General features: G+C 42.3%; 1 protein-coding gene across 1 annotated transcript in view; it reads right to left on the bottom strand.

Moving 5' to 3' along the window:
* The window catches only part of WWP2 (WW domain containing E3 ubiquitin protein ligase 2), a 151,986-nt gene extending 137,650 nt beyond the window's left edge, over positions 1-14,336 (bottom strand). The window contains exons 1-3 of the mRNA XM_007940315.2: positions 14,267-14,336; positions 6,958-7,105; positions 6,510-6,631 (exon numbers count right to left, since the gene is read on the bottom strand). Coding sequence (XP_007938506.1) covers positions 6,510-6,631; positions 6,958-7,105; positions 14,267-14,336 — 340 coding nt within the window. The remainder of the gene's footprint in view (positions 1-6,509; positions 6,632-6,957; positions 7,106-14,266) is intronic.
* Between the last annotated feature and the right edge of the window lie 1,729 nt (positions 14,337-16,065).

The following is a 16,065-nucleotide window of genomic DNA, read 5'->3' as shown; positions in this document are numbered from 1 at the left end:
CGAGGTCAATGTCCTCACACGAAGTCATCCAAGGCTGACCATTGTGTAACTACAGCACTTGTAAAAACCTTCCATCATCACATCACTCTGCCAGGGGGAGGTAAAAACAGCCAGCTGAGTTTCCCAGTGCACTTCCCAGTATCCCCCAGGGAAAATAAGGCAGTGACTGAAGACTGAATTATGTCTTGTATAGCAGAAGGATGTCCGGTAGGTAGGGCAACCACCACCCACCAGCTCCTTTCCCAGAAAAGCTTCTTCAGGAAGACCAGGCTACAATGAGATGAGTCACCTAACATACTGTGACCCACTTACCCTATATAACTGTAGTCACACTTAGACACTACTCTGGGAACCTTTCCAGCCCAGAAACTACACATGGAGAGCAGGGGCTAAGACCATGGTGCTGAAATGTCCCATGTTAATGACAGCCTGCCTCCTCCAAAACCCCTAAAGCTTTTGCATTTGTCCAATCTTAGAATTAATTCTCTCTTTGAACGACTTCAGGACTGCCTCCAATTTACTCAGGAAGTCTCCACATCAGGAAATAGGGTTTCTGTTCCATCTCTGGGATTCCAATCTCTTAACCTTTAAGAAAAGGTTTAAGAATATCAGAGGAAACAGAATGACAACTATGACTACTACTAATACTACTACTACTAATACTAATCTGTGTCAGGTACCATAATTAACTCATGTAATCTTAAAAAAAAAAAAAATTTTTTTTGAAGCTAAGAAACTAGAACCCCATGTAGGCTGAGTGACTGTCCAATGTCACAAAGCTGGTAGAATCAGGTTTTAAACCCAGGTAGTATGACTCCAGAGACCACATGTTCTTAACCATTCCCCTACATGACAGATTTGCAATCACCAGAAAGTGCCTTGATTTACATGGAAGGCCTATGAAACAAGGTCAGAATATTGCCTACAAGCTATGCCACCATCATTCTAGAGGATCCGTCCTTCTGTGGCTCACTGCCATCAGATTCTGGCGTGACGTGTCTCGCTGTCTGAGCTGATGTCAGCAACAGCAGCAAGAGCTGCAACAACCAACAACCTAAACAACATCCTAAGGAACTCCTGGATGAAGGAGAAAAGTCACACAGCAATTACAAACAACGAGCAGAACATGCCAAAATGTATGGGAGGTACAACACTTTGGAAAATCATTTGACAGTTATCTACCTAAAGGTGAACATATGCCAACTCTATGAACCAAAGCCCCTAGACACCCAAGAGAAATGCAGGCATACAGCCTCCAAAATACACAGTGCGTTTTGTGCATATAACGCACCCTCCTAAATAATGTGCATACGCATATAAGGCACATAGTGCACACAGGAGACTAACACCTAAGGGAGGTGAAGAGCTCACAAAAACCTTATAACCTGCATGTTATTTGTGTAAAACACAATATACAAGAATGCTCATAGCAGCTTTGTTCATGATGGCCAAAAATTTTGAACAAGTGAAATATTTATCAAAAGGACAATGAACAAATAAATTGTGGTACAGCCGTATGACAGAAATCCCTATGGAGAACACTTCTACTGTGATACCCGTGTGGCTGCCACAAGTTGGAATCAACTCGACAACAACTGGTTTTTGACATCCCAATGAAAAAAACCTGACACGTGCAAAAACATGGCTGAACTGCAAAGATAAAACGGGAAGCCAAACACAAGAGAACATAATGCATGATCTTATTGATAGGCAATTCAAGAACAGTCCAAACTAATCAATGGTGCTCAAATTCAGAACAGAGGTATTGCAGGGCAGAGAAGGCGGTACTGACTAGAAGGTAACTGAAGACCCTTCTGGGGCCCTAGAAATGGGCTCTATCTTCATCTGAGTGGTGATTACACAGATGTACACAGATGTAAATATTTATCTTGCTAGAACACTTAAAATTTGTGCATTTTACTTAGGAAAAAAAATTTCTGATACCCAGGAGGAAAAAAAAATCAAAGACAAGTTCAAAGCAGTAATGTTTTCATTATCAAACAAGAAAGGATAAAAGTAAATGCACTAAGCCTTTAACTCAAAAAACTATGAATGAACGAATAGGTAAAACAAAGGGCAACAGTAGAAGTGAGTTACTTAATACATTAGAAAATATGTTACAACTGATAAATAAATCCAAGCAGTTGCTCTTTGAAAAAGAAAAGAAAAAGTGGTATCCTAGTTGAGAGAAAAACACAAACAGTAAATAATTAAAGTCAGAAAAATCAAAAACACTTTAAAAATAAGAATTTCTTAAAGCTAAAAAATTATAAAATGTTTATAAATTATAAACATTTTGAAAATAAGAATACTATTATAATAATCCTTATGGTAATAAATTTGAAAATCTCATGAAACAATTTTCTCAGAAATATCAATTAACAAAATTAACTCATGATGAATCAGAAAAGCTGAATAAACCAATAATTACGGAGGGGAAAAAACTGAAAAAGTCATCAAAGAATTATTTCAAAGAAAGATACCAGACCCAGTTGGTTTTACGGGTGAGCTCTTTCCTGCACGCATGGAACAGATAATTACCACGTTATAGAGTATGTTCCAGAAATTAAAAAGAGCTTCAATTTACTTTATAAAATTAGCTTAGCTCTGAATTCAAACTGACAGAAATAGAAACAAACTACAGACCAATCTCACTTACGAATATAGATGGAAAACCCCTAGTAAAATATTAACAAGTGATTCTAGCAAAATTTTCAAGGAATCATCTACCATGAACAATTAGGTACATTCTAGAAATTCTAAGATTGTTACTATCAGGAAATTAACACAGTAAACTCAAAGAAGAAAAAACATCTATAATTATCCCAATGGTTGCTTATTAATCTTGCCATAATACTTCCTAAAAAAAAAAAAAAAAAATCAACTATTGATCAATTAAGGAGACAAGCTATTAACACCAACCCTTCACCTAGAGACCAGTCACTAGAGGCATTGTTGCCAGTGCTCCATCATCTCTGAAGCAGAAAGCTGCATATAAAGCAACTAACAGGAAGCATAATTAGGATGAGCAAAGTTATCACTCAGGAAACTACATACATGTCCACTAAGAAAACCCAGAGAAACTACTGATTGTAAAACTGTAAAAAGTTAAACAGAAAAAAAAAAAAAATTATTGAAAATCTACACTAAAGTTCCTATATTGAAGCAACCTGAATAGAACACAGAACTGAAACAATGAGCAACAATACTAAGCGTTAGAAAACATAAAAGGAAAATATAAACATAACTTTGAAATATTTAAATGAATTTAGAGACATTTCACGTTCATGGCAGAAAGATTCAGTACAGAAATTCCCCATAAATTAACTTGACCTATGACAGAATTACAAGGAGCCCTGGTGATGCAGTCATTAAAGTGCTCGGATGCTAACCAAAAGTGGCTGGTGGTTTGAACACACCAGCCACTCACAGGAGAAAAATGTGGCAGTCTGTTTCCAGAAAGATTTACAGCCTATGAGTCAGAATCAACTTGATGGCAATGGGTTTTTTGGGTTTTATGACACAATTATAATCAAAATCCCAAGGGATATTTTTCCTCCCTGTGGGGAGTAGGAGAGAACCTGACAAAATAATTGACAGTTCATGGATGGCATATGTGAAGAGAACAAGATTCTGAAAAGAAGAGAAATTGGTATTGTCAGATACTAAAACGTAAAGATGTAACAACTAAAACATAATGATCTGAAAAAGGTAGTAAAACAACAGATGAGATGCAAAGCCCCAAAGAGAAATAAGTCAAAGTAACCAAAGTGCTGGAGGACTGGACGGATTACTCCCCAGTGTTGAAGCCATCAGTTTACTACCTGGCAGAAACTAACTTAGACTACTCAGACGACACACAAATGAACTCACTTGATTGAAGAATTATATGTGAAAACAGAAAGTGACCAAGAACTAGAAAAATACAGAGATGACAGACTACTTAACTGATCTAAGAATGGGACACGCCTTCAAAACATAAAAGAAAAAGCTAAAAATAGAAAGGGTGACAGATTTGACTACGAAAGGTTTAAAGTATCTGTATGGAAAAAAAAAAGAGAGAGAAGAGCCCATAATAATAAAATTAAATTAAAATGCAAATAAAAACTGGAATATATTTAGAGATGATACAAGACTTAAAATATAAACAGCTCTTTCAAAACCAAAGGAGAAAAATGCAAACTTCAAGTAAAGGACATTAATAATCTGTTGTTAGCGAGTCAATTCCAACTCATAGTAACCCTACAGGACAGAGCAGAATAGCCCTTTCGGGTTTCCCAGGCTGTAATCTTTACGGAAGCAGGCTGCCACATCTTTCTCCATGGAGTGGCTAGTGGGTTCAAAGAGCCAACCGCTTTAACCAGTATGCCACCAGGGCACCTTAAAGGATAACAATAGGGCATTTTCAAAGTATTCAATCTTCTTCAACAAATCAAAGCCTAAAAAACGTAGGGGAAACATAGGGGCCTTCAGAGACATAAGAGGCAAATGCTATGTGTAGACCTTACCCAAATCCTGGTCTGAGCAACTGGAAAATGATGGTTTTAATACAAAATGTGAAATCAAACACGAACTGGGTATTTAAGGATAATAAGGAATTTGTGTTAATATTGCTAGGCGTGAGAATGTTGTTATGCTAATTATGTAAGAAAATGCTTTTTTAAAATGTGATATATACTGAATAATCTAAAATAAAATGTCAGACATCTGTAATTCACTTTTAAATGTTTCAGGAAAAAACACAGATGAAGTAAACTTGCCATATCGTTAACAACTATCAAATGGAAAAAATTTTTTTTTTACAAATAATACCCACTGTGTGCAATGTGACAGGCCACGACTGATGGTAGAACTTTTCTTGAGGATAATCCAGCAAACATGTCAAAAACCTTGAAAAATGTTTAAATCCAGCAAGTACAAGTTCAATCACTTACCCCCAAGGAAATATTCAGTGGTGGGCACAGAGATTTATAACCTTGTAAGTTCATCACATTACCTATGATGGAGAAATATTCAAACTGTCCAAATGTTCACAACTTAAGTTTTCACACAGCCATATGATAAACTACTGGGCAGGCATTAAGAATTGAATTTTAGGAAAACTTAAAGCTATATTGATGTTGCCAAAATAATATGTTCAAATATGATCTCAATTTTATATCACTGATGTCTTTAAAAGCATTATATACGTACACACAGGAGAAAAAGGCCCAAAGGGTATATATCAAATATGAATAGCAGTTATCCCAAGGCATGATGCTTACAAGGAAATTTTATTTTCTTTTAGGTTCTGTATGCTTTTCTGTAATTTCTACATTTTCCCAACTACATTTATAATCAAGAGCAAAAATACGTTGACTGGCCAGATGAAGGAAAGAGAGAGAACCGTCACTGTGGCTGCTGCATCCTGACGGTGGAATCTTCACAGGGGTGCTTCCAAACAACGCTCTTAAATAAGATGCGCCTTAGTAACTGAAGTGCACAAGGCAGGCTAAGGTTGGGAAACTGAAGGCCACGCAGAAGAAAGCACAGGGAACGTTCCCTGCAGAATTCAAACAGAGGCCCATCTCTGGTTCTAAACACTTCTGGAAGTCAGAGGGGGTGCCCGCATCTCCACACCCAGCAGAAAGGAAAAGACCAGGTGAGGCTCAAACCCCATTCCAGGGGCCCATCAGAAAACAGCGGGCACACAAAGATGACTCCTGAATTGATGCCCTGCTCTCTGTGCAACTGAACACTCTTACCTCACACACACAAACACACACACATGCTAAATCCACTTTCAGAAAATATTTTCTAGACTGCAGACATCAAGAGAAAAAAGAGCCTTTCTCTCTGTGGTGTTCATTTGCCACATATGGTGCCGCTCTGAATAGAGGCTTTATGAGGGAGGGTCCAAATACCACAGCCACGGGTTATGCCACTGACCACAAACAGCAATAAATAGACATGAGGATTTATATTGCATGCAGCAAAGGCAGCCTGAATAACGAGGACAGAGCTCCCACCACGTTCCAACAACCGGTAAATGTTTACTGAATGCCTACTCAGCACAGGACGCTATTTGTAACACACACACATGTGCGCACACGTACGCATGCACACACACTGCTCCTTTGTTCTGTTCTGGGGCTCCAACTAGGATGGCAATGATTTAGGCGGAAGGCATCTGACAAGTTTTATTCCACATATCCCATACCTCCTGGACTGGGGAGAAGGGCAGAGGGGAGGATACTGAGGAAGGATCAAGGGGGCCACATCACTGCATCCCACCCCAGCGCCCCTGAGCAAAGGGAGCTGACCCTGCAGTGGGGCCAGAGAGGCGCTCTTAGCCTTCCTAGACTCCATGAGGGAGAGGGGCATCGAAGGGAGGGAGCCCACCGCAGCCCTGTCCCTGGAGAACGCGGCATCACCAGGTTACTCTGCGAGGCTGAGATGACTGCCCAGCTCCGTAGCCTACTCCCCGCCCCGACAAAGGCATCGCTCCCCCAGCCGTGCCTCTTACGTACTTTTGCCCCCATTGTTCTTCAGAACGTTGGAGAGGTTGACGGAGGCGGTGCCTAGCAGTTCATTTCTCAAGGTATGGCAGCTCCAGACCTTCAAATCTAAGTGACTCTGGGCCGTGACATTCCTGGAAAACAAACACTTGATTCATCACTTCCAAGCAGATGAAAACAAATAAACTACACTGCTGACATGTTGAGGGGAGGGGGCCCCCAGGAAGACACCCGCATGGACCTTATTCCCCACAAAGCTGGCCCTGTAATCGACTAGCTAATAATGAACGCTCTATGAGCTCAGTGAGGTCGAAACACCTAAGGAGAGGTGCTTCGGGTACCAGAGGCCGAAGAGGTGGAGGCTTCACAGGAGATGTGCACCTCCCACAACAACACCCTCAGGGTGCCTTCTCTCTTCCCCCTACACTCCTGAATTCCAAAAGAAGAGACATGCTCTTACAAAATGATGATCTCATTCCACAGAAGCTCAGAGCTCCCGATTCGCTTCCCAGTCTTCTTGGTCTCACTGGGAAGTCCATCCACTGCCACTTCCACAAAGGAGTTAATTCGAGGTTGACGATTATGCACCTTGGGCTTTGCTGACACCACTGACCAAGAAAGAAAGAAGTCAAAGATGAGTCAGAGGGCTCCCAGGTGCCCCCCTGTGGCAGGCAGTCAAGCTCGCGGTCGTGTGCTGGTCTTTTTAAAAAATAAAGCTTGTTTGTTTCCTTAATCCAAACTATAGTTTACTGTAGGAAAAAAGTGAGTATTTTAAAAATATGAATAGGAAAGAAAAATCACTCCAAATCTGAAGACACTGGGATAACTGTCATTAAGATTTCAGTAAATCCCCTTCCAGATAGTGATCTTTTATTTTCGCAATTCTTTTAACAATTCTTCTCCCTGAAAAATCAGTTTGAAGCGGCTGCAACACGAGCCCGCTACGTGCGGAAGTCGGAACTGAGTTAACCGTTCTTCTGCTGCTGGATAGACTGCTGCCGATTTTTTCACTGAGCGAAAATTACAACGAATGTCAATATTTCCATTCATTTCTGAGTATGTGAATATTTGGATATGACTATTTGTTTAAATTCTTAAAAAGACTTAATTTCGTCCCAAAGAGGGTAATCGCATGTGGACACCCACCCATGCTATGTGAGTAACCAAACACTGCCAATGCCGAGGACTGTGTTTGTTCACTCTGCAGACTGCACAGAAACAAACAGGATGAAGATGACGGCTAAGATTTAATAAGCACCGACTACAGACCCAGGCTCCGCACACACTACCGGACTGAAGCCCTGCCACAGGCCACTGAGGCCCGGAGCATCACCGTCCCCTCCATTTTACCCAGGAGGAGACTGAGGCTTGGAAGCTGGCTCGTTGCCCACACTATACAGCCGGGGGGCTTCAAGTCGCAGGACGCATCTGGGCAGCCTGACTCCACAGCCCCTGCCCTTAACCACCACGCTCTACACCGACTGTTTATTTCTTCGATTGCTTTTTTCAACTACTAGTGAGGTTGGCTATTTTTCCTAGGTGCTTGTTAGCAATCTGCAGTTCCTCTTCTGTTCATACCCTTCACGTAGCAGCATTTCTGAAGTTCGTTTGGCACCAGCAAGATGGAGACTCACAGAGCAGCACTTAAGCAAGAGTACACCCTGGAGTCATCAAGCTCAACTGGCATAACACACTACACAAAAACTTTGTTCTGCACCCTACTTTGGTGAGCAGTGACTGGCATCTTAAAAGCGTGCAAGTGGCCACCCAGATGAAATAATAGGTCTCTCCTCATCCACAGCTAAGAAGAATGAAGAAAACCAAATATGCATGGAAACAATCAGTCCAAGAAACTGGTACCCCATGTGATTCTCAGCCTATATGACTATGAGACCAGAAGAACTAGATGGTGCCCGGCTACCACTGTCAACCACTCAGAGGGGGATCTATGTAGGAGATCCTGGACAGAGTGGGAGAACAATGTGGAACAAAACTCAAAATCATTAAAAATAAAAAAAAAAGGACCAAGTTTGCTGGTCTGATAGAACCTGGTGAAACCCCTAAGATTATGTCCCCTAGCCTTCCTTCAGGTCTGGAATTAAACCCACTCCTGTGGCTTCCACCCAAACAAAAGACAGGCATAGGAGCTGAACACTTATATTAGGTAGATACACTCCTTAGAGAGATCAATCGTGGGAGAATAGAAGGGCTGTGTATGCACATGGAGACAGTTCACGAGGCAGGGGAGCATGGGAGGGAAGGACACAGGGAAGAGATAACTATGGGGAGGAAGTGGAAAGAAAGCTGTTGCACTGTGGGAAATTTCAGTCAATGTTATGAGACAAAATGTACATGAACAGCTGTATGGAAAGTGAATGTGGCCTATAAACTTTCACCCAAACCACAATTAAAAAAAAAAAAAAGAAGGAAAAAGAAGAGTACACCCTGGAGCTAGACAAATGTCCTCTTCTGGTGTGTATGCTTTCCATGATGGGACTCCAGGTGGGTAGGATGAGACCACCCAGCCTTCTTCCATCCTGTGCCCTAATTCAGATGCTATTATGGATGTTCCTTACCCATGATGGCAACACTGTCCTAGCCCAACCTCCTTTCTGCCAAGAGTTAGCAAACGTCTCCTGCCAGACCCTTTGGGGAAGTGACAGTCCTGGAGGGGTCAAAGGTCAAATTTGCGTGCCTTCTCTAGGCCCAAAAGGAACAGTACAGAGAAAATCAAGAAACAAACCCACAAAAAAAAGTTGCGCCTAAGATTTAGAAGCAATGAAGGATGGTACTACAAATAAACGTTTGTGGTGCTGGGAAATGGCCAAGCAGAAAAATGAAACACTCTGCAGAGTCCAAAGTTAACTGAGGCCCCCTGGTGGTGCGCATGTAGAGTTGCATAAACCGAAAACCAAACTCGCCGCGGTACAATCAACCCAAATCACAGTAACCCGTTTGGTTTCCAAGGCTATGAATCTTTAGGGAAGCAGACTGCCCTTTCTTCCTTCCATGGAGCTGCTGGCGGGTTTGAACCACTAACCTTTTGGTTAGCAGCCAAATGCCTTAACCACTAAACCACCAGAGCTCCTTGTAGCTCTGCATCCAGACCCTTAATTTAAAGAAATAAGAACTATGTATTATAATTTGGTTCTTGCTAGTTGCCACTGATTCCTCCTATGGGTGATGCTAAATTTAATCCCTGGGTTAACGTGGGCTCTGCCTGTCTCTCAATGTGAAGATACATTTTCCCCTTTGCAATTTGTACTTGATCAGTACACTGGTATTTTGCAGACTTCTTGTCTTTAAAAGATAAACCGGAATAAAGGCATCAACCTAAGAACAAGTTTATCTGGAAATTTTATGTACTGTTTGGAGAAATAGAAATACTTGTTTCCCATACCTGGAATCACATTGCCACATAAGATTTAGCTTTTAAAGTCAACAAAACTCACCAACAGCCAAACTCACACTCTTGGAAAGCTCTTGGGAAGCCACCACAGTAGAGGGTGGCAGACTGCCCACAGAGCCAGGTTTCTATTGCATCGTGATGTGTTCTTCTATGTGCAGTTCATCAGTGTTTTTCAGAGAAAACAAAACCGTACCTTCAAACTAGAAGCTGACACCACGGAAAGGCCCAAGGGAACTGAGGCAAACAGAGGGCACAGCACGGTGGCACCTCCCGGATCACACTCAGACTCCACGGATGGAACGCTCAGGGGGAAGGATCACCCAGTATATTTAAATTCTCATTCTCTCTCCCCACCTCACCCTCTACCTGGATGGTGTTACTGAATCCCTGTAAGTTAAATGCACATATACTGAGATGCCACTATAGTACTAAGCTAGCTCCTTCCTCGCTGGCAAGAAAATTCACACTAAGGAAAAGCAACAGAGAAACCTCACAAAGTTAGTGTGTGCCCCGGCATAATACGATCCCAATACAGGGACCTCGGGATGTCACCAGGTTCCATGGGAAGGCTTCTGCTTTAGTGGCATAGTAGGGAGCTCTGGTGGTGTAGTGGTTAAGGCATTTGGCTGCTAACCAAAAGGTCAGTGGTTCGAACCCACCAGCTTCTCCAAGGAAGATAAGACAATCTGCTTCCATAGATTTACTCAATGGGGAACTCAATGGCGATTGCTCTGAGTTGGAATCAACTCAATGGCAGAGACTTTGGTTTGATTTTGGTTGGTGGCTTAGTGTTTAGAACATTTGACTGCTAACCAATAGGTCAGCAGTTCAAACCCACCAGCTGCCCTGTGGGAAAAAGATGAGGCAGTCTGCTTTTGTAAAGCTTCACAACTTTGGAAACCCTATGGGGCAATTCTATTCTGCCCTAGAGGGTCACTATGCATTAGAATCAACCAGATAGCAATGGGTTTGGTTGTTCTGGTTTTGCCAATTATTAGGTAAGGTAGTAAAGGGTACAGCCCTGAACCCAAAACTCAGTGTACTCTAACCATCTCCCTGCCTGAAAGGGCTAGAACAGACATGAAACTTTGAGGAAAAGAATTAAAATGTTTCAAGACTACCAAAAAATAATAATAATAAGAAGAAACAGGCAAAGAAATAAGAAATGAGCAATCCATAGAAAAGGAAATATAAATTGCCCTTCAACAAATGATAAGATGCAAAAAAAAAAAAAAAACCAAGATGCTAAAAATCAATGATAGCATCAATTTTACACTAAAAATCAAAAACCCAAACTCACTGCCGCTGAGTCGGATCCGACCCATAGCGACTCCTTCTTGGGTTTCTGAGGCAGTATCACTACGGAAGTAGATTGCCCAGTTTTCCCTCCAAGGAATGGCTAGTGGGTTTGAACCTCTAGCCTTCTGGTTAGCAGTCAAATGCCAAGAAGGGCAAACTAAAACCACACTGCAAAAATAATCTTCTACCCATAATCTTCTACCAATCAAACTGGAAAAGAAAGAGTTTTTAAAAGTCTGACAACACACTGTGCTGGTGAAGATGTGGGGAAGCAGGCATGCTCACACACTGCTGAGAAGAAGTTCTTCCAAGGCAAGCACCTGGTCTCACAAAACCACACCCCCTCCAACAGGCACTTCCACGGTCAGGAACTTACCTTAGGGATACGCTCACATATATGCAACACGGTGTTTGTTCCTACTCGTCCCTGAGTCCTCTCTGTCCTCATCATCAATAGAGGGCTACTGAAAGAACTGTCTGTACATCCGCACAGCGGAACACTGTGCGGACAGACCGAAAAAAAAGGAATAGGGATGTTCTTCGGCATTTTTCTGCTTTATAAAATGATCCTTAAGAGACAACAAATGAATAAAAGAAGGGGCTGAACAATGTGCAGCACCGCAGTGTGCTATTTACACATATGTGCTGGCACAGGTATAAAGGGCCTGGGAAGAGATGCAGAAGAAATTTCTACTATTGTTTTCCTCTAAGATAGGACTCTGAAGCTGGAACCAAGGAGAGACTTTAGACCTATATGAGTGTATGTAGTAAGTGAGTGAATAACAGGTACACTCCAAAAATGATTATGAGAAATAAAATTTGCCAAGAGACACAATTCTGCCTTTGGATGACCTGGCTTAAAGGCCTAAGGCTGGATATTGAGTGCTGTCCCCACATACACACTCCCCACCCAGGCCATATGGTCAGTCCCCTAACTCTTCTACACAGCTAAGGCTATGGAAACTACCTTTTTTCATTCCAGCAATACTCACTGAGGGCCCACTATGTGTAGGGTTCTGCCCTAGTTGTTGGAGTATCAACAGTGACCAAAACAGAAAAACCTCTGCCTTTGTGGGGCTTAATTCTACTAAAGAACACAGTCAACAGGGCATTGAGACTAGTCCTTCTCAAGAAACTTAAAAACAAAATCAATAAATAAAGTATGCTAAATAGTAACAAGAGCTGAGGAGAAAATGGAATGTGGAGGAGATGGGTTGGGAGTAACTTTAGACATTAGCCTTTTGAGTGGAGACCGAAGACAGTGAGTGAACAAGGCGGGCAGACGTGCAGGCTAAAAGCATGGGAGTCAGCAGGAGCAGCCAGGGCAAAGGCGCAGAGCAGGAGGTAGCCCAGAGAAGTCCGAGAACATCGGGGATGCCCACATGGGTACAGCAGAGTCACCGGGGAAGAATAACTAGAGGTGGGAAGTGAAGGTTCTCATCATACGGGAACTTGAGCTTTTGCTCTGAGTAAGATGGAGAACCTCAGAAGGTTTGAGCAGAGGAGTGTTAAGCTCTGGCTTCCATTTTAGCGAGATGGCTGCTGGCTGCAGTGTGGCCCACAGACTGAAGGACGGCAAAGGACAAAAGCAGGGAGACAGGTTAGGAGGCTATTGCCTTAAGCCAAGCCACAGATGATGGTGGCTTAGACAAGGCTGGGGTGGTGAGAAGTCGCTGAATGGTGGCTACATCTTGGAGGTACAGCAAACCAAATCTGCCTGCGGGTATTCATAAGATGTGAGAAAGAAAAAATCAAGAGCTCAATTTCAGACAAATTTTAGCTGTTTACTAAACATTACCCACCAGCCACTCCTCAGGAGGAAGGTTGGGCAATCTACTTCCGTAGTGATACCGCCTCGGAAACCCAAGGAGGGGTTGCTATGAGTGGGGTCCGACTCAACAGGCAGTGTGTTTGGTGTTTGGTTTTGGTACTAAACATTCAAGTAGAGATGACAAAATGGCTACTGGGTACACAGAGGACAGCCTCGGGTTACGACAGGCATCTAGAAGTGAACTGCCTACTATGTTGAAAGCCGTGAGGTTGGATAAGATCACTCAGGCAGTGAGTGTAAATGGAAAAGAACTCCAAGGACTGAGGCCTGGGGCGTGAATCGTCACTTTAGACATTTTAGCCAAAAGTTCCTTTCTCCTTCTTCTTCAAGAATTTCACCTGTTTACATGGGCAGTACAAACAACAAATATGAACCCCTTTGTAAATACAATACTGAGTTGTTAATGAAAGCAAACATGGGTATAGGGACGGATAGATGGGTGAACAAGCTAAACAATTATGTATGTCTAAATGGAGAGTGTATCCAAGATCATATACAGGGTTGGCAGACAATGGGCCTCTCGAAGAGTATGAAGGGATGGACACTGGGAGGAGGTAACTATGGGGAGGAAGTGGGAGGGGAGCTGCTGCATTGTAAATTTTGGTCAATGACATGAGACAAAGTATATGTGAATTGCTGTATGAAAAGTGAATTTACTCTGTAAATCTTCACCCAAATCCTAATAAAAAAAAAAAAGAATTTCACCTGTAACACAAGAATCCTGTGGGAGTGAATAAGGAGCTCTGGTGGCACAACAGTTAAGCACTCGATGGCTAAGTGAAATTTGCCAGGTAGAACCCACCCAGCAGTTCCACAGGACAAAGACCTGGTGACCTGCTTCCCTAAAGATTACCTGTTGCTGTCAAATCCCCGATCATAGCAACAGGGCAGAACCATCCCATAAGGTTTCCCAGGCTATAATCCTTATGCAAGCAGACGGCCACTTCCTCCTCTGGCCACTGGTGAGTTTGAACCATCGACTTTTTGGTTAATAGCCGAGCCCTTAACCACTGCATCCTAGACAAGAAAACCCTATGGAACAGTTCTACTCGGTGAGTCAAAAATTGACACAGTGGCATCTAAAAACAACAACATGAAAACGAATAGTTACACTCTTCAGCTACTTTCCAAAATGTGGCTTTCCAGACCAAGGTGCGGCGTAATTCCACCTCCTCTCTGGAGATTAAAGTGAAACCTCAAATGAGAAACACGTCACATGGCACCACTCACCTTTCAAAGTAAGCTGAGACTTCTCAAAAGGCAGGGCCACTCCTGCCCGGCTGGAGCTGGCCGATGCCATGTCATCACCATGAAGCTGGAAGACAAACACAGCCAGAGGCGAAGGCTTAGAGAGTATCTGTTAAGAAGACAGAGGAACAGAACCCCATCTTAATACTGAGTTTAAAGAGACAGAAGCAAGAAAATACAAACATCCAGGCACCTGTGGCCATGCTACTTTCAGCAGAGCATCTCTCTGTCCTGAAGGGCTACTGGACCTGAAGGGGTCTTGGATAGCCCAGGAAGGATGTAAGGCTGCTGTACCAAAGTCTACAGGAAATGTTCTCAAGGCAGGACGCTGGGGCAAATGGAGGGCTCCCCTCGTTTGTTTTCCATCTCTCAGGGCACACCCTCCACCATCACCTGATGTCCACTGTCTTCAAGGCTCTTTTGTCATGTATTTTGTCTGGTTTTTAGTTGTTTCAGGCAGGGGGGTAAATCCTGTCCCTGTTGCTACTTGTTGGCTAGGAGCAGAAGTCTCTTCCATTCTGAGTCAATCTTTCACTCACAGGTGGTTTTGTAACATCGCAATTTGTCATTTGGAAAGTACTGGCTCATTCAGTTATGTAGATATCCCAACTGCTGACACATTTCCTTATATAATATCAAAAAATCACATTTGTTAATGTCACCAGTAAGCTCCTCAGGACAAGTCTTTAAGTACTGCGAAGCTGTCAAGCTCTTTGTGGTAGATGGTAAGTGATGCAAAATACTCATTTTTATTTTAAAAGCTTTTATTGCATCATTGGCAACAAAAAACTGTCAGTTGTTTCAATGAAGTGACAGGCTCATTTTATTAATTTTCACTTAATTAATTTAAAATGTCTGCCAAATATCCAAATCTACTAATGTTCGTTTGTCTGTTAATCGTTCTTTTGAATGGTATTTCACAGAAAAACAAGTCGTTTAGTTCATAATTCAAACACGTGAGTGCTTGTTTCCAATACATCCATTATGCTTCAGTCCGAGCAGGAGTGCTATAAGCGGATATCCCATTTTACCACAAATCCAAACCAAACGCACTGCCCTTGAGTCAATTCCAACACACAGCGACCCTGTAGGACAGAGTAGAACTGCCCCAAGAGCTTTCCAATGCTGTAAATCTTTACTGAAGCAGACTGCCACATCTTTGTCCCACAGAGCAGTTGGTGGGTTTAAATGGCGGACCTTTCCATTAGCCACCAACTGTTTTAACCACTGCATCACCAGGGCTCCTTCATCACACCAAAACCAAAAACCAAACTCACTGCTGTCGAGTCGATTCCAACTCATAGCAACCCCTCCTTGAGTGCCTTAGGCACTATGCCACCAGAGCTCCTTTTCATCATACAGAAGACAGACATGCTCTCAAGAGTCAAGATTTAAGAAAACTAACAATTTTTACTATTTTGTCAAGAATTCTTAAATGGCTTTTTTTTCCTGTGTGTTATGGTGAAGACTACAATCACTACGGAACAGTGTGCTGGCACGACCTTGATTCAGGCTAAGGTGTCAACGGTTTATTCACATTTGTTTTTGTACCATCGGTGCAAATGTGATCACAGTGAAAAAGGCCAGTAACTTATTAGTGTTATTATGAAAATAATTTTGACCTTGCAAACCCCTAAGATCTCAGGGGCTGCCAGGGTCCAAGGCCCACACTTGATAACTGCTGCTCTAAAAATACTGTGAAATTCCTATTCTATTCAATACTTTTTTCATTTTGTTTGTATCTTCCTGGATTCCTATATTGAAGAGGTGTTCAGCCTTAA

The sequence above is a fragment of the Orycteropus afer genome, unplaced genomic scaffold (genome assembly GCF_000298275.1).
Source record: "Orycteropus afer afer isolate SDZICR_OR568_19922 unplaced genomic scaffold, OryAfe1.0 scaffold00067, whole genome shotgun sequence".
NCBI lineage: Eukaryota > Metazoa > Chordata > Mammalia > Tubulidentata > Orycteropodidae > Orycteropus > Orycteropus afer.
This window is presented reverse-complemented; position numbering and strand designations above follow the sequence as displayed.